Genomic DNA, 18,593 nt, shown 5'->3' on the forward strand with positions numbered 1-18,593 from the left:
TAATATCTTTTCAACATGTGATTGCGTTAACAAACGGTCACAATGAACACCCCCAATTGAATGGCCACACTCGTATTTTCCAGTGTTGCGGCAAGCTACTTTAATAGGCTCTATCCATTCTAAACAAACTAGAAAAATAATTTTAAAATTAAAAAAAAATACGTGATAGATGGATTAACATGACTTTGAAAATTTTGAAACTTCGTTTCAATTATTACCTTTTTGCTCAGCTACTTTTTCAGGTATTGGCAGTAGCGTGGATAGTTGTGATGATGAATCATCAAGAAAGTTGATGATATTTATTTTCTTGTCAACATCGTCAAAAAGTTGTTGTTCTTTTTCCTCAACAGGACAATTTTTTACTGCGATTTCCATTATAAATTCTGAAAAATAATTTATTGAAAAACTAATATAGAATCAAATGTGAAAAAAGTTAAAATTTTTATCACTTTGTTTTTTAAGTGTTATAAAGTTATAAAAAAGTTTTAAAAAACTTATAAGTATCTTTTTTTTAATTTAATCAAAATTTAATTTTATTGACATGCAATATTTATAAAAATAATTGTTAATAATTAAATAGTTGGACTTAGTACGATATTGTCACTTGGAGCCAAAAATAACATAGCCACTGCACGTTATTGCAGCTTAAATGCTTGAAGCTCCAGTGCAGTGCTATCCTTGCCAGTGCGTATTTCGACTAAAATATTTCTGTTTATACCAATTTAAAAAATGCACACTGATTCTAGCAAGTGAAGATTTTAACACAATGGTATTTCACCGCCTACAAAATATAATGAAACTTTTTCCATATGCCACCACAACGGGATATTTTTAATTATTATATTATCTTATCTTTTAAGAAAGTGTTCACAATCCAAATCATTTAAGCCCCGATTTACACAGCTCAATAATCTTTTTTTTTTTTAGTTAACATTTTAACAATTGTTACTTGTTGTATTAATATTACCGAGGTAACATGATTATCTTTTTTTTTCGTTTGAAAAATATTCCTGTTCGTATCTAGATATAATAATAAAATCGACAACGACCATGAGCCTTATTTTATAAATAGAGAAAAAAAATAAGTTAACCAACAATTATATAAAAATTTATGAGAAATAATTATTTATAAAAAAAATGAATTTAATAATTTTCTAAACAATTATATTATCAATGTAATATTAATAATTCATTGTTGTTTTTGTTCTACCTTTCCAATGCTTTCCAACTATACTACCAGAAACAAGCATCAAGGGTTGATGGAATGGGGGGGGGAGGGGGGTTGATGGGATCCGGACTGGTCAATCAAGATCCATCACATCTCGATGGTTCAATCAGATCATGGAGGTATTCACCTCCATGAATCAGATCGAAACTGGACTCAGCATATCCCTTCCACACCTGACTATACCGTCGGCAATAGAGTGCTTACCCACTCTAGTCTGCACCAGTCGACACTGCACTGCGACACGGTATTACTAATTATATTCCAGGTGATAATATTCTCGAACATTTGACGTTTGAACTTCCAACTTGGCTTGAAAAAATTACAAAAAAAGGTATCTATAAATATTTTTATAAATTTGTCTATTAAATCTATAGTAATAGTAATAATAAAGACTTAAAGTTTTTCCTTAGTTTCGGTTTAAAAAAAAACATTGACTATGACATCAACATACACACAAACATACATTGTTGTATTCGATGTACGGTTAACACTGGCTCTTTGAGAATCACGAAACGTCGGCTTTTGATTAATTTAATAGTTCAAAAAATTTTATTGAATAATTTGAATATAGATATGTTTTATATTGCCTGCAGACATTAATAATGATAAATACAGAAAAAATCAATCATGCTGAAAAAGAACAACTTTTTAATGATGTTGACCAAACAATAGACGTCAACGACTTCCTGGATGATTATTCATTAGCAGAAATATTTATGCTGTTGCCAATACCTGATAGAATGGCCATGGAAGAAGGTAACATTTCAAATAAATTTTTTTTTTTTTTCAATCAATTTTTATGCTTTTATTATACGAGCACATTGGCGCGCTACGCGCACCTGTATATTTATATTTTTTAACCTAATATTTACTGTAATTTACGTATTATAATCGATTTTCACGATATAGTTTTAATCGTTTCTTAGTTATTCTTTATTTTACAAAAAAATAAAAGAACAAATTCTTTATATAATCTTTTCAATTATGAAAATACATATATATTATCTAATCAATTTTGGGGTATGTCGAGGATAGGTGTATACGTCCTCAGATTTTCCTCTGAACGCAGATGATAAATTCTTTTTTAATTCTTCTAAATCTATTCCACGCTAGCTTGTAATGAATAAAATTAAATAAAAAAAAAAAAAGCTGTAAGTCAAGGTCAGATGCATTCCTTGATCATTTAATCCTCCGAAGATCACTCTTTGTTTATTCGATTTATTTCGTTAGCGACAAAAAAACAAACTACGTCTTACTCACTCTTTTTTTTTTGTTTTTTTGTTGCTAACGAAATAAATAAAATAAAATAGAAATAAACAAAAAACTATAGGAGTGAGAAGAAAAACGACCAATCAAATGTCCGGATGACCGATGATGTTTGTCCTTTTTATATAAGGATAATTTTTATATTTCTTTTCTAGTTTGTCCAAAATGGAAAGAAGCCTGTAAACTTGCTTGGTTAAACATTAAAAAATACAAATGTGGCCATACAATTGGTCATGCTTATAATGACAAGTTGCTGACACAATCATACGTCGAAAAATTATTATTACGGTGTGGTATTTATTTGAATGAATTGTCTCTTTCAAAAATTTGCACCTCGACTATCATGCCAATAGTTGCTGAAAACTGTAAGAATTTAACAAGACTTGAGTTTGCATTCAACCAGAGATCAAAAGTCAATACTGATGACTACATTCAAGCTTTCAAGAAATTAGATAAATTGAAATACATCAGAATAGAAGCAACTTTTGAAAAACATGAGACCACGAACTTAAATTATAAAATATTTGATTGTCTTCCAGAAGAAATGAATGAAATTCATTTAATTCATCCAAGATTCATGTCCAGGACACCTGTACTTTTCGTAAGTACTTTTTGATAATTATTAGTCTGAAATAAATAAATCCATTAAAAGTTACCTTACATATATAAGTTGATTTCAATGATTTTTCAGAATTTAAAAAGGTATAAAAATCTTCACAGCTTGACATTAAATGGCTGTACTTTAGATAATATTATAGAACAAATATCTGAACAAATACCACTTGTTTATCTTGATCTTGAAAAATCTTCGGTGACCAATAATTGCATGTTTAAAGAAACTTATATATTTAATCAGCTTGTAAATTTGGAATATTTTTATTGTTTTGATGATTGGGACGTTATTACTCGCAGTTCACCAAATACTCTTTTCAATACATGCAAAAATATTAAATATTTCAACGGGTTAACTGATGGCTCATGTGGAATTTTACCTGAAAACTTGGTAAATCTTAAAAACTTGGAAAATTTTACTATAAGCTGGAAACTTACTGATGATTTATCATCACGCGAAATTGTGAAACATTGCAAGAATTTGAAATACCTACATATGAAAAAAGAAGCCACCAAGTTTTTTCTGCAGAAATTGGAAAAATTTAAAAATCTTGAATGTTTGGTATATCCGTTATGTAACATCGATATTGACTCAATAAATGCAATTGTCAACAATTGTAAACAACTCAAACGTCTGAGTACGTGCACTGGTAGTTTTCCATATTGTTTTGAAAATGATGTCTATGATGATTATGATTATGATGATTATGAAGATTACAACGAGGATGATGATGATGATAATGGTTGTGATGATGATAATTATAATTATAGTTATGATTATGATGGTGGGGATTATGATAATGATAGTAATGATAATACTGATTATAGTGATGATGATGGTAATGATAATACCGATTATAGTAATGATATTACTCATAATCGAGTTCCTTCTACAAGTATTTTGGATGAGTTATCAAAATTGGAACATCTTGAATATTTGAATATGCGATTTGAGTTGACGCTTCAAGACAGTAGTCTTATTGCTATTGCCAATAAATGTAAAAATCTTGAGTATCTGAATATAGAATGCACACTTATTACTCTAGCAGGTCTCAATGCCATAACCAAAATAACATCATTACGAAGATTGAATGTGAGCAATAACAAATGTGTTACAAACAGTTTTCTCAGAAAATTAAAAGGATTAAATTCTTTGAATTGTAACAGATGTAAAAAAATTACTGATGTTGGTATTATTCAATTTATAAAAAATTGTCCAGAACTTAAATATCTTTCTCTCAGATCCACTCGTATGACAATTAATACCATTATTGCTGCCGACCGAGCTACCAAATATCGTGAAAACAATATTGTTTTGCATTTACATGGATGTCGTGAAGAGCTTCAAACAGCTTGTAGATCAATAATTAAATCTAAACGGTTGGCAATATATTATTCATAAGAAACTATATGCGTATAATTACTATATATTTAATGTATATTTATTCATAAAATTTCAATGTCGCTATTGTAAAATAATTTTTAAAGTAAAATTATTTACTATTTGAGATTAAATCAAAATAAATACACAATTCAATAATTTTATTTCTATACAATAAAATTTTTTTTATGATAATTAAATGTTAATGTGTGCCTTACTATGTTAATTACAATAAATAATTCTTATCGACTTGTTTAAAATATAATTTAATTTGTGGTATTTGTTGAATAAGTTATTGATCATTAATACCTCTAATAATCTTTCAATTTAAAATAAAAATGCTTTAATTTAATTCCATATTATTTTCGAAAAATACAAGTTAAAAAATTAAATAATTGTTTTTCTTTTCATAATGATAATGTCAAACTTCCGTGGCTACCTGAACTACCTGAACTACTTACTAATCACGTATTCATCACATTTACGACATTGGTGACTGTCATTCACTTAAAGACAAAAAAAAATACCTAGCTCTTATACAAAATTCATGACAATAACTATCGTTAACAAAATATATGAAATCAGGAAAAAAAAAAACAAAGAGAAGTTTTTAAAAATATTTTTTAAATTCATTTATATTTATTTAAAATAAATTTATATACAAATAAATAATATATAATCAAATTATTTACAAATATCATCTTGATTTAAAATTGCTGTTGAGTTGCTCTCTGGCGTAATAAACCAAATTTACCTTCTAAACGTATACATAAAATCCTTCTAAATGTATACGCTCAAGATATTTATATTTCGACAAAAAAACTAGTAAAATTAAAGATATAGAAAATTTGTAACAATAAATAAAATTATAAATTACCAAAAGAATATACAGTCAAAGAATGTATAGTCAAAAAAATAGTACAGAGAGCACAAGTCCTTGGAGTGTGATGCATCAATATCACCAAGATAACTTTACATTAATATTGTAACTGATCTGTCAGTATAAAAACATACCCAAGTGTATGTCATTCTACACATATTTAACACTCAATTCTAAATTTCCAAAGACTTTTTATCATGATAAAAAGTTGCTTATACCCACTCTACCTTGCACCAAAAAGAAAGATAGAACAAAACACTCTTATTCGATCTAGCCTGTTTACCGTTTTGGACATAACAGGTGCAGTCTCATTATTAGTTCGAATTCATTAATTAAAATTTTCACTAAAATCTAATTTTTTAAAATTATTTTTCGATAAAATTAAAGATCATCATCTTATTACTCAAATTGTTCAAGAGATGTCATTTCTTGAAAATCTTTTCATTATTTTTTAAATTGAAACAAAAATTTTAATTTCAACGTGTTTTTAATTACGCCCCCCCCCCTTCTTTTAGCAAATAAATAAATAGATAAATCAATAAAATATTATACGTATAAGTTTCAGGAGAGAATTAATTTTGTTTTCAGAATAAAATATTATACGTTATAAATGTACAATTATTTGTACTTTTATTTAATAATAAGTTATTTATATTATTTTATACATTTTCATTTTTACGCAGTTTCATTAATTTATTCATTTTAACTTGGCTATTTTGGTATGAATTTGTGTTTCTTATCTTCTCGATGATAAATGAATATCATTATAACGATTGCAAAGAGTATTCATACGAAAAATCATAAAAAATCATTAAAATTTTGGATCCAAAATCGTGATCATGACAACTAATGGAAGGAAATTTCATTTCTTCCATAGCACTAAAAACTTTTGATAACAGGTTGTTAGTTATCTAATATTATTTTAGGCGCCAAATATACAATGGCGGAAAGGCAAAACGACGTCAGTAAAATAGTTTGAAAACTAAAATGTAGAGGCGCTTTAAATGTATGATACATAGCGTATGATACACGGGTATCATACCTACCCAACACTAGATATCATCTAGTTTTTTTCTGGTAAATAATGTAAATGGTCTTGCGCAATCTTGCGACTTGCATGCAAGTTGTAAAAACTTGCACAGTGGACACCAGTGGACACTCTCCTTTAAAATTCGTGAATCGTGAATCGTGATTCGTGAAGTGTCTGTGGTTATGTTGATGATTTTAACAAATTTCAACGAGTGGAAACGCATCAAAACGTATTGACATTGACAAACAATCCAGATTATTGTGAAAAATGTCGTATTTATCGAAAAGAGAAGTTGATGATATAACTCCAGAAATTGAAGATGTTGTTAATAGATATCTTGGTTTTACTGAAATGGATGTTGTAACAACATGTGTCAAGTGTATATCAAAAGGATGTGATAAACGAAAAACTGCAGGTTAGTTCTAATACCATAATAAATAATATAGGCAAAAAAAAAAAACAAAATTGTTTACAAATAATATATTTTATTTTTTTTTTCTTTCAGATGAACTATCAAATCTTCTTGACGAACAAAAAGCCATAAAATTAACTGATAAATTATTTAAAGTACTTGATGCTTTAAAGTCTTCTCAAAGAAGTAAAAAACGTCATCATAGTGATGATAGAAATAAAGAAAAAGATTCGAAAAAAGTAAAAGTTGATAATGATACTATTAGTAATAACGATAATATTGAATCTAAAGAAAAGATAAATGAAATAATGAAAATAGCACAGCGTACACTTACTGAAAGGCGAATGGCAATAAAAGCAACAACAAAGCAGGAAGACTTGGCAACAGCACACTCAGTATCTCAAGCACGTAATAATGTGCAAGCTGATAGATTATCAACGTATAATCATGGCTTATTGAGTATAAGTGATAAAGCACGTCAACTAGCTGTATTACAAGCACAAATACAAAATAAAGTAAATTCAGGTTTACTCAATAAGTTACCATTGATGTCTACAACATCAAGATCAACAACAACACCAGTAGATAAACCAACACCATTGATACTTGATGAATCAGGACGTACTGTTGATATAACTGGTAAAGAAGTACAATTAACACAAGTTGTACCAACATTAAAAGCAAATATACGAGCAAAAAAACGTGAAGAATTTCGTGCACAATTACAAGAATCAAAAGGCCCAGAAGAAATTGAAGATACACATTTTTTTGACAATCGTATTGGTGTTAAATCAGCAGTACGTACTAAACGTGCATTTAAATTTCATGAACCAGGTAAATTTCAACAAATTGCTGAAAAATTACGTTTAAAAGTACAATTAGAAAATTTACAAAATGAAATTAGTCAAATTGCTAGAAAAACAGGTATAAGTTCAGCAACAAAATTAGCATTAATTGCACCTAAAAATGAAGGTTTAAATGAAGATGTACCAAATATTGAATGGTGGGATTCAGTTATACTTGTTAATAGTTATCCAACAAATTGTGATGATGAAGTACAAATTAAAATATCAACAATAACAAATTTAGTTGAACATCCAACACAAATGCGTTCACCAACTGATCCACTAAAACCAGTATATATGCAAATGTTCTTAACAAAACAAGAAAGAAAAAAATTACGTCGACAAAATCGTCGTGAAACATGGAAAGAAGAACAAGAAAAAATACGTTTAGGATTAGAAGCACCACCAGAACCAAAATTACGTATATCAAATTTAATGAGAGTTTTGGGTACGGAAGCTGTTCAAGATCCAACTAAAATTGAAGCACATGTTAGACAACAAATAGCTAAAAGATTGAAAGTTCATGAAGATGCAAATGCTGCTCGTAGATTAACAGCTGATCAAAAACGAGATAAAAAAGCAAGAAAATTAAAAGAAGACACATCATTAGGTGTTCATGTTTCTGTTTATAGGTAATTTAATTAAATTAATATTTATTTATGTTCTTATGTAACGTTATGTATTTATTAATCATTTTTTTTTTTTTCTTCATTTTTCAGAGTACGAGATTTAGTTAACAATGCATCAAAAAAATTTAAAGTTGAAACTAATGCTAAACAATATTATTTAACTGGTTGTGTTATGCTGTTTCGTGATTGCAATGTAATTGTTGTTGAAGGAGGTCCAAAACAATTGAGAAAATATAATAAACTTATGATGCATCGTATTAAATGGGAAGAAGATATTATCAAGGACACTGATGGTATTGATGTGCCAAATAAATGTGTGTTAGTATGGGAAGGAACAAGTAAACAGCGTCATTTTAATGATTTTAAAATGAAACTTTGTCCAATTGAAAAAATGGCTAGGGAACATTTTAAAAAACATCAAGTTGAACATTACTGGGATCTTGCATACAATGGAGCGGTTTTAGGTAACTCAGATGACACTACAACTTAAAAAAAAAAGAAAACAAATTTTAAAAAGTTACAAATGTAGGTAAATATTTAAAAAAAAAATATGTATTTATTATAACTATTTTTTTTTCTTTTAATATTACTATTGTACTAATAGTAAGAATTTTGTGAATAATAAGATTTTTTTTTTTTTTTTTTTCATATTATTTCAAAAAAAAATAATAAACACAATATCTACAGATAAATAATCCTGCTTGATTTTTTTTTATTCAAAAAATGAAAAAAAGAAATGGTTAATTTTAAAATTAAAAGTTAATGACAATTGAAGCTACTTTGTGTTTTGTGGCCTTGATTATCCACCTACGAGTTTTAAAATGTCATAAAAGTACTTTTGCCAGGGAAGGATTTAAATGATCAAGTCATGCAATCAATTATCTCAACTCGAAATTGCGTGTAAATCTACCAAAGTAAATGATGAATATTAATATTTACAAAAATCATTATAACAATTAAGTAACTTTAATAATGTTTAAAAAGAAAAAAAAATTTTTTATTGCATTATATTTTTAAAAATATATTACATCTTATTCATTTATTGATTTTATTTTGTAATTGAAATCCTGATACAATGATGCTATATGGAAAGAAGACATAGCCCCACTCTATGGAACATTCGAATTCAGAAGCTCGTTTACTTTCCTTCCAGAGAGGTCTTTATAACTATTCAAAGAAATCCAACAACAGTTGTGTCCTATCTTGGAACCGATACAGCACTTTCATTACCAAACAATTTTTTTATACACAGTAAAACAAAAATAAAAAAATTTATATTATACATAAAATGTTTTACTGTATTTGCTGGTAAGTTTTTTTTTATTTTGATTTTATGAAAAAAAAGTGATATATTCATGTGTTCGTAAAGACTACTTTTCATTTCGGAATATTATTAATTTTTTATTTTTCAATCTAGTAATGAATTTTTTGTTTCTTTTTGAATGAGACATGTTAGAGATTTTATGAGAAAATGCATGTCAATAAATAGAACAAATTTTAGTCAATGAAATTACTGATCACATGCAAACAAGTGTCTTTTTTAATCAAGAATAAGAACATCGTTGTCCTCTAGTAAAAGCATTTCACTTTAAAAAAATGATGGTGAAATTGTCACTCTAACTTGCCACGAAAAAAATTTTTTGTTAAAATAAAATTGTAGTGGTAATTTTTGTCTTAAAACAAGAGATTTGAAGTTAAAAACAAAATTACTCAGTATGAAAGTAAAAATATTATCTCATGAGGTCATTGATATTTATTAATCACTGTAAAATAGACTTCCCCTGATAGAAATAATTAAATTTAAAAAAAATAATAACAAAAATATAACTTGAAATATATAACTACCCAGAAAAAAACGAACAACTCAATTTTTTTTTCAAATGTTTAGCAAAAAAGAGATTCAATTTAATTGTTTAAAAAATGTCAACTTGCTGATTTCAAAAAATGACACTTTTAAATTCGAAATAATAAGATGCTACACATTTATCAAAACATTTATATAAAAAATTATTTTTCAAATAATCAAATATTATCAAAAAAAATGTGAACTCTAATTTATTCAGGTACTTAAAATCATTATGATTCAATTTTTTTTTTCTAAGATTAATGACAGTACCTAATTAAAATAAAATTTATGTTATTTGGTTTTTTCTAGAAACAAGCTAAAATTTTTCTATTCTACAAAAATAAACTTTCAAAACTTAACAAAAATTATTTAATAAATAATAAAATTCAGAAGTAAAATTAACAATAAAACAAAAAGAAATTTATAAATTATAATAAATCATTAATATCATAGTTCATTTTACATCAAAAAAATAAAAATATAGCTCATTTTATTTAGCTGATATTTGCAATTGATTACCGTGGGATTTCAACGAACATATTATGTCTAGAGAAAACCAGGAAGAATTCTAAATGTCAAGAAAAAAAAACAGTCATGACTACTTATTATGTTCACAAAAAAAGGTAAAAAATAAAAAAAATATTTTTATTTATTTTATATAAAATTTTTCAGGATGTTTTTTTTAATGGCATTGATTGAAGGGACCATACTGCCTCAAAAAATGCTTCAAGAATTGGATAAAAAAGCAAATGAAACAATGAATAAATATAAAAATACAGAAGAATTAATATTAAATTCAAAAATAAAATTAAATCATGAATCTCCATCATGGTATCTTGGTGTATCTCACGATATGTCAGAAGAAGCAGGAAATTTATCATTAAAAGCATTAAGAAGTGAAACAATGGCAATAATGCTTGTTGAAGCATTAAAAATGTCACCAAATGATGCATTAACAATACTACCATCTATGTCATTATCACAAAATATATGTAAAGAATCATTGACCAATATCAAATCACAATATAATTGTAAAATAATTGATAAAAAATATCGTACACATAATGGCAAATGTAATAATCCATTTAATAAAAATTGGGGTAGTTCATTAGAAGCATATACACGTTTTTTATCACCTCAATACCAAGATGGTGTATCATTGCCAAATATTAATCTTCCAAGTTCACGTTTAATATCGAAAAAAATACATTCTGGAAATAATGATTATCGACATCCTTATTTAATGGCCATAACATCATTATTTGGACAATTTATATTTAATGATATATCACATACACCAAAAATAAAATTAACAAATGGTGAACGTTTAAAATGTTGTGATGTTGATTATAAATATTTTCATTCTGAATGTTTTCCAATACAGGCAGATAATAACATTGGTTGTATGGAATATTCAAGATCAGCACCACATCCTGGAAATAGTCTGGTAATATAATCAAAAAATTAATTTAATTCATTAATCATTTTTTTTTTTTTATCTTGTGTCAAAAATTATAATGAGGTCAAAGATTTTTTTTTCTTATTTATTTTATCTCGTTCCGGATTCATTGTATTATTTAGAAAGGTGAAAGTTATTGATTATTTATTGTAAAAAAAAAAAAATGAATAACAATGTAACTTGATTTCTTAGTGATGATTTAATATTTTTTTTTTAGAAATGTAAATTAGGGCCAAGAGAACAAATAAATCAAGCAACATCATATTTGGATTTATCACCAATTTATGGAACTAATGATAATATATCAAAAATATTACGTTTAAATAAAGCTGGTTTATTGAATACACAACACAATAAATTACCAATGGCATTGAAAAATTTTGATTATTGTCGAAATAAAAATAAAGCATTTCCTTGTTTTTTAAGTGGTGATACAAGAATTAATGAGCATCCGGGTATTGCATTGATGCATATTTTATTTTTAAGAGAACACAATAGAGTTGCTGAACAATTATCAAAATTAAATTCACATTGGAATGATGAAAAATTGTATCAGGAAGCAAGAAAAATTGTTATTGCTGAGGTTCAGCATATCACGTATAATGAATTTCTTCCAGCAGTGTTTGGTGATAGTAACCTTGACAGGTAAATTCGACGAATAAAAAGCATAAAAATTGAATTGATTCAAAAGCCAATTTATGTTTTTTTGTTTACAATAATATTGATATATTATTTTGTTGAATACGATGATGTGATTTATTATTTTAAATTTTCTTTGCAGATTCGATTTGGAACTTGTAAAATCTGGATATTTTACTGGTTATGATACGAGAATTGATGCAACTGTTTCAAATGCTGGTGCATCAGTTGGATTATTATTCATAGCTGCATTAACACCAAAAACTCTTGATCTTATTGATTCAGGATCATCATCAAAATCTGGTGAAAGAATTTTATTATCATCATTTTATGCACCACAAGAACTTTACGAAGCTGGTGCAATTGATAGACTTATTTCTGGTGCAACTGGTACAATAGTCACAAATTGTTTACACAATATTTATTACAAAATTAAATTATCTTTTTTTTTCTTTGTTTATTGAAATATTTATTGATTTATTTTTAGCTGGACACTCAAGACAACCATTACCACCAAGTTTAAATGAAGTATTGCTTGATCGTTATTTTCATGATGGTAAAACAAGTGATAACGCTGTTGACTATGCTGCTCAATTGATTCAACAGGGTAGAGATCATGGTCTACCGTCATATACACATTGGCGATCATTTTGTGATTTAACAGAGGTCAAAAATTTTCATGATCTTGAATCAACAATGAGCAATGATACAATAACACGTATTGAAAAAGTTTATCGGTAATACAAACTTTTAATTAAATTTACTAATTGGTATTTTTTAAATATTGTTTTATTTATTAAATTTAAGAAATGTTGAAGATATTGATCTTGTAACTGGTGCACTCTCGGAAATTCCAGTTGAAGGATCAGTCATGGGACCAACATTTGCTTGCTTGCTTGGTCAAACATTCAGAAATATTCGTCTTGGTATGTTTTTATAAATTAATTTATATTATTTATACATACTAGTACAAGCTAGCAGAGTTTTGCTCGATTTTTTAAACTATTTTTCATTTAATTATTATCTTGAGGATCTATACCTTAAATGTCTATTTGCATACTTAATTAAACATAACAATAAAAAGCATTTAACTTTTTTTTTCATCATTATATGGTTTTTTTTCTGAAGGTGATCGTTACTGGTATGAAAATGGATTGACACCTGGATCATTTACACTGAAGCAGCTTGATGAAATACGTAAATCAACAATGGCTAGAATTTTATGTAACAATGGAGACAGACTAAAACGTATTCAACCAAGAGCGTTTTTACTAAAAGATCCATTCTTGTACGTTATCATGTTTTTCTAAATTTTAAAATTATATTATAATTTTTTTTTTTTCATATGGATTTTTTATCTTTTCTTTTTGTAGAAACGAAGTGGCCGATTGTAAGTCATACCAAGATACTGGGATGAATTTAACACTTTGGAAAGAACAATTGTAAAAAATAGTTATCGTATTAAAATCTAATATCCAAAAATTTCAAAAAGATTTACAAGTCTCATATCGAAAGAATAAATAAATAAATAAAAAGAACCAATAAAACATAAAAATTTGTCATTGTTAATTTTTTAATATTTTTATTTAGTGTGTAATAAAATAAAAATAAAAACAAACAAATAAAATTAATGGAAAAAGAGAAAAATGATAATTATTTTTTTTCTTCAAGATTATTGATTCAAGAAAATTATAAAAAACAAGTTTAAAATGATGCTGAAACAATTTTTAATTAAGAAAAATCATGTTGTATGTTTGACATTTGATTAAGATAAGTCACATGTATATATTTAATAATATTTTGCTGATCATTGAAAGCAAAATAAGATATCAGATCTTTTATCTGAGATGGATTTTACCATTGAGGTGTGGCATTGACATACAAGATATTTGCTATTTTTCAGTCGATTGCTTTCTGAGCATCTTGTTTATATTTATAAAAAAATAGTTTATCAATCATATCTCGTAAAATAATTAATAAATTGATAATTTAAAATTGTTTAGATAAATTTACTTCATGTTTTTTTAAAAAAAGTAAAGTATTTTCAATATTTTTAAAAGATTATATTAAGAAAAAAAAAAAAAAAACACGTATATTATTTGTTCAATTATAATGATTAGAAGAAAAAAAAAAATAAACTGATGATAATTTATTTATTTTAACTATTATTTTTTATAATTTCATTTGTCTTATTATTGTTTCCAAAAATTTACTGCCACTTTTATCTTTTTATTTTACCACCGTTGAATCCACAGACTCAATCCTGCAACTTCTGTAATTGTTCCATTAGAATACTGAAAAAAAAAACAATCAGTAAATGACCATGGTGGAATAATGAGTGTTGAGAATCTTGATCCATTGGCCTGGTTTCATCATGCATGACGTGAAAGCTAAGAAATGCTGAGAACAATGCGTACTGCTAACGCCTCTTTGCTGTTACATTGTTAGTTATATTTTTTTAAATTTATTTATGTTAATGCTTAATGTTTATATCATGTAAGAATATTTTGTTTTTTTAATGATTTACGTATTAATAATACTATGTACTATTAATATTAATACATAATCATCTGTTAGACAATATTTTGATATACATTCATTTTATTGAAGTAATTGTTTCTCTTTTTTAACATAGTCAATTGTTAAATAATCATATTTAAGTTGTGTTTCAGACATACCATTTTCACATGGTATGACTACTCTCAATTTTTTTTTACGTTTTCTTGATATTTCTTCTGCTTTTTTTATAAATTCAGAAGTTACACTTGTGTTTTTAACGCTAAAATAGTACATATCTGGTGAATTTTCAAGAACTTTAATGGCTGATTCATTTGTAATTTTGTTGCTGAATGGTAAGATCAAAAACAACATATTTTTTAGCAATTTAATTGAAGAATCAGTAACGTTAGTATACCCGTAACACTCAAAAGTTCTTAAAGAATTTATCTTTGAAATTGCTACCATACCAGCATCGGTTACTCGTTCACAATAAATTTGTAGTGTGTTCAATTGCCTCATTTGATTGGCAACGTTATATAAAAAATCATCAACAACTGTGTATTTTCTAATATGGAATTTCTTGATATCTTCATACTTTTGTATTACATAAATTTTATTTTCCTGATATGTACACTCTTCATAATGGGCTATCACTCCAGGACTTCTCAAAGAGAAATAACTGACTAATTTTTTGGAACAGTTTATACCACCAATTTGAATTCTTTCCAAGGCTTTTAGTTTAGAAACCACCTGCAGAACAAATAATTCATAAACATACCTATATTCAAAGACTAAAAATAATATTTTTGCTTTTTTTTTCGTAACAGATATGAAGTTGAACTTACACTAGTGAATTCTTCTGGGAAATTAGTACTATCCAGCATGCATCCAGTCCAATTCGACAAACTCAGTTCAGTCAATGTATCAGCGACGTTCAACAATGAATTGATTAAAGTAACAGGTACATATGTATGACGAACTATAAAACATTGAAATATAATTTTCAATACTTTTAGTTTAGAAAGACCTGTAAATGCATTATCTAATATTGCATCATCAATAATTTCAATTCTTATTCGAAGTTTCACGAGATTTGGACAAGATTCATTGATAACTGGAACTATGATACAATGACCATATGCTGTCAAATCTAATTCTGTTAAATAACGACCACATTTATCAAGCAGTGATTTTAAAAAATTAAATTGTTCATCGGTTGTTGAATAATTTTTCTTTAAATAATTTGGATACTCATCATATTGCCAATGAGTTAGTTCAAGTTTTTTGACATTAAACCAAGAATCATCAATGATACTTTTCCATTTTTCGCATACTAAAAAAATAAATTAATTGTCATCATTAAATAATTTATCTTGTGTATTAATATTATAATACCCGATGCAATTTTTGGTCTTTCACATGCTGGCACATAAATGAATATTTCAGCCAGGCAATCATCATTAACATGATCAATTGTTATTTTATTTTTGGGGTATGAATCATCATCATGTTGACAGTTTATCTATAAAAAAAAAGTCAATATTTATTTTTATAATAATAATAATTGAATATTTATTGCAGTTATTTTAAACTAACCTTATTATTTATTTTGCTAGATAAATGTGCTGAAAGCTGGCTCGTAATTTTAAATTTTTTGGCAAAGTTTTTTTCCTGCTCTGTTTCATGTAATCTTTTGCTTTGATTCATATTTGCAATATGATAACTAAATTGTTTTATTTTATTTTATTAAACACTCTTATGTTGTCGTTAAAGTTAGTATTTTTGCTAAAAGCAAAAGCACGTGTTGAAATTTGAAAATTTGACTTGTCACTTTTTAATTTTTTTTTTTTCTCCATTTCTGATTCACGTAGTCTTTTGATAACCGATATGGCGATATCATATTATTATATAATACATATAAAAAATTTTATTCAAAAAAAAATAAAGCAGAAAATTAATTGTTGTATAAATCAAAACGCAATATTTACTTTATTATTATTATTATTTATTATTATTTTTTGCCAGTTGTAGTAGTTTCATATTTTCCCGCTTAAAAAAAATCAACATGGCTGATTGTTGTTGTTGTTTTTTTTTTATTTATTTACATCTCTTTGACAATACATAGGTGATGGCCTAGTTTGAATAAAAAAAAAAACAACAAGAAAATATATTAATGAATACAAAAAATAGACACCAAAAAAAATTAAATATTTAGGGAATAAATTTTGTGTTTAAAAAATCAACAGAAAAAAAATACAACATTTACTAACATGTGTGTTACTATTAAATAATCTCTCTGTGATGTTTTATTAAAAAATAAAATTTTTTTTTTTATTAAACAATACTATCACAAGATTATTAATTTTAATTATCATTTTGATCATTTAATCATTTACAATTATTATTTTTACATTCTTTAAAGTTAACTCGACTTGAATCAATAGCTATAACCAGTTATAACTTTTTTCCAAAAAAAAATGACTAATTATTAATTGTTAGATAACGCAAAGCATAATGATGTTTATTTTTTTTGAAAAAAATGAAAATTCGAAGACACTTTTCAACTCCCGTGATCGTTTTATTAAATTGATGAATATGTGGAAATGAGGGGAAAAATTTCTCCTCATCGTTGATTTCGGAAGAATTTCTCTATGGTAAGATATTTTTTTTCACACGTTTCTCCGCGTATTTTTATCGCGGAGAAATATTTCCGAACGTTTCTCCACCCAAGTCGATTCGGAGAAAATTCGGAAAGAAAATTTTGATACCTTTCTCCACTCATTTCTCCGCATGGGTCAACTTGGGAGAAATTCGGAGTAATCGCGGAGGAATTCAGGAGAAATCGCGGAGAAATATTTTCACCAGAGAAGGTTCAATGAATTCTGTTTTGTCAACAAATTTTTTTGAATTAATCAAATCAACAATAAGAGATTGATTGGTCGAACTCTGGAAGAGAAAAAAAATAAATGTCTCACTAATAAAATCTGAATAATAAAAACTTGAAAAAAATGTAATATAGATTATATACTCGTTTATATCGTAAATTAATATAAATATATTAAATAAATTCAATATTAATACTAATAATAATTATTATTATTATTGTTAACTTACATTATTTCCCAAAGTATACTTCGTTTGAGACATCAGTTTCAGATGGCTTAACAGCCAATTGTTCCAAAAAAATAAAATAAATAAATGTTTTAGTAATTTTTTTAAATTCATTTGACAAATACGACTATTACTTTTATTAATTGCCAGACTCAAAATTAAAATAAACAACAACAATTATAATATTATTGTTGTTGTTGTTGAATAATTAATAAAGAGAAATTTTTATATTTTATTTGATAAATTGGCAAATTATTTAAAATAAATAAATAAATAAATATTAAAATAAAAAAGTTGATGAAAATTGATGACTACTAATTGCTTAAATCAACAACATATATGTATATTGATTTATAGATAATGTAGAATAAAACTTTAAGCTTTTTACAGTTTATGGATTAAAAAAATAAAATAAATAAATTATATTTTAAAATAAATGAATTACCTTTTTTTTTCTTTTTTACATTGTTCCTTCGCCTTTTCAATGAGTTCTTCGAGTAACATTTTCTCAACTGGATTAAATACGAATTTGTTACAATTTCGATGAAATAAACTATAATAATTAAGATAATCACTGTCTACTGGAATTAGATGAATCATGGTTCTCTTACAAAATTCTGTACGTTTTCTATGTCACATTGACTGAATTTTGATAAATCTTTAAATCCGTTTAAGCGTAATATATTTTTGATATGAAGATCAATTGGTTCGTTATCATTTAGTATTAAAAGTCTTTGAAAAAAGTTATCAAACTGT

The 18,593-nt window shown here is 26.3% G+C and overlaps 4 protein-coding genes across 7 annotated transcripts; 3 read left to right on the plus strand and 1 right to left on the minus strand.

The window, feature by feature from the left end:
* The first annotated feature begins 1,457 nt into the window (after nt 1–1,457).
* Nucleotides 1,458–4,639, plus strand: LOC122859459 (protein PFC0760c-like). Its single transcript, XM_044163060.1, has 4 exons — nt 1,458–1,559; nt 1,822–1,984; nt 2,650–3,095; nt 3,186–4,639. Exons 2-4 carry the CDS (start codon nt 1,831–1,833, stop codon nt 4,506–4,508), a joined length of 1,923 nt encoding a protein of 640 aa, XP_044018995.1. The 5' UTR covers nt 1,458–1,559; nt 1,822–1,830; the 3' UTR covers nt 4,509–4,639.
* A 1,892-nt stretch (nt 4,640–6,531) lies between these two features.
* Nucleotides 6,532–8,840, plus strand: LOC122859463 (U4/U6 small nuclear ribonucleoprotein Prp3). The gene is made up of 3 exons (XM_044163065.1): nt 6,532–6,812; nt 6,903–8,286; nt 8,374–8,840. The coding sequence occupies exons 1-3, from the start codon at nt 6,665–6,667 to the stop codon at nt 8,771–8,773; spliced, it is 1,932 nt and encodes a 643-aa protein (XP_044019000.1). The 5' UTR covers nt 6,532–6,664; the 3' UTR covers nt 8,774–8,840.
* Nucleotides 8,841–8,978: 138 nt separating this feature from the next.
* Nucleotides 8,979–13,748, plus strand: LOC122859460 (peroxidasin homolog pxn-2-like). Of its 4 annotated transcripts, XM_044163063.1 has the most exons (9): nt 8,979–9,197; nt 9,377–9,591; nt 10,802–11,576; nt 11,806–12,233; nt 12,370–12,617; nt 12,715–12,964; nt 13,035–13,153; nt 13,356–13,515; nt 13,601–13,748. In XM_044163063.1, the coding sequence occupies exons 2-9, from the start codon at nt 9,572–9,574 to the stop codon at nt 13,671–13,673; spliced, it is 2,073 nt and encodes a 690-aa protein (XP_044018998.1). In that variant the 5' UTR covers nt 8,979–9,197; nt 9,377–9,571; the 3' UTR covers nt 13,674–13,748. The 4 variants fall into 4 exon arrangements, with proteins under 4 accessions (XP_044018998.1, XP_044018997.1, XP_044018999.1 ...); XM_044163062.1 differs by having other exon boundaries at nt 8,979–9,591; XM_044163061.1 differs by lacking the exons at nt 8,979–9,197; nt 9,377–9,591 and adding an exon at nt 10,556–10,752.
* A 1,080-nt stretch (nt 13,749–14,828) lies between these two features.
* Nucleotides 14,829–18,341, minus strand: LOC122859830. The gene is made up of 3 exons (XM_044163516.1): nt 18,302–18,341; nt 15,572–16,059; nt 14,829–15,476 (listed from the first exon to the last, which is right to left on the minus strand). Exons 1-3 carry the CDS (start codon nt 18,339–18,341, stop codon nt 14,829–14,831), a joined length of 1,176 nt encoding a protein of 391 aa, XP_044019451.1.
* Between the last annotated feature and the right edge of the window lie 252 nt (nt 18,342–18,593).

Source organism: Aphidius gifuensis, linkage group LG6 (assembly GCF_014905175.1).
Source record: "Aphidius gifuensis isolate YNYX2018 linkage group LG6, ASM1490517v1, whole genome shotgun sequence".
NCBI classification, from domain to species: Eukaryota; Metazoa; Arthropoda; class Insecta; order Hymenoptera; family Braconidae; genus Aphidius; species Aphidius gifuensis.

Excerpts from the sequence above, each read along its gene's own strand:
- LOC122859459 (XM_044163060.1), top strand. The coding sequence starts at position 1,831 with ATGATAAATACAGAAAAAATCAATCATGCTGAAAAAGAACAACTTTTT. Across the intron at positions 1,985-2,649 it reads TAGAATGGCCATGGAAGAAG|TTTGTCCAAAATGGAAAGAA; the intron begins GTAACATTTCAA and ends TTTCTTTTCTAG. Across the intron at positions 3,096-3,185 it reads CCAGGACACCTGTACTTTTC|AATTTAAAAAGGTATAAAAA; the intron begins GTAAGTACTTTT and ends ATGATTTTTCAG.
- LOC122859463 (XM_044163065.1), top strand. The coding sequence starts at position 6,665 with ATGTCGTATTTATCGAAAAGAGAAGTTGATGATATAACTCCAGAAATT. Across the intron at positions 6,813-6,902 it reads TGATAAACGAAAAACTGCAG|ATGAACTATCAAATCTTCTT; the intron begins GTTAGTTCTAAT and ends TTTTTCTTTCAG. Across the intron at positions 8,287-8,373 it reads GTTCATGTTTCTGTTTATAG|AGTACGAGATTTAGTTAACA; the intron begins GTAATTTAATTA and ends TTCATTTTTCAG.
- LOC122859460 (XM_044163061.1), top strand. The coding sequence starts at position 10,724 with ATGACTACTTATTATGTTCACAAAAAAAG. Across the intron at positions 12,234-12,369 it reads GGTGATAGTAACCTTGACAG|ATTCGATTTGGAACTTGTAA; the intron begins GTAAATTCGACG and ends TTTTCTTTGCAG. Across the intron at positions 12,965-13,034 it reads CGTATTGAAAAAGTTTATCG|AAATGTTGAAGATATTGATC; the intron begins GTAATACAAACT and ends ATTAAATTTAAG.
- LOC122859830 (XM_044163516.1), bottom strand. The coding sequence starts at position 18,341 with ATGTTACTCGAAGAACTCATTGAAAAGGCGAAGGAACAAT. Across the intron at positions 16,060-18,301 it reads TGAAAAGGCGAAGGAACAAT|TATGCGAAAAATGGAAAAGT; the intron begins GTAAAAAAGAAA and ends TTATTTTTTTAG. Across the intron at positions 15,477-15,571 it reads TCCCAGAAGAATTCACTAGT|GTGGTTTCTAAACTAAAAGC; the intron begins GTAAGTTCAACT and ends TTTGTTCTGCAG.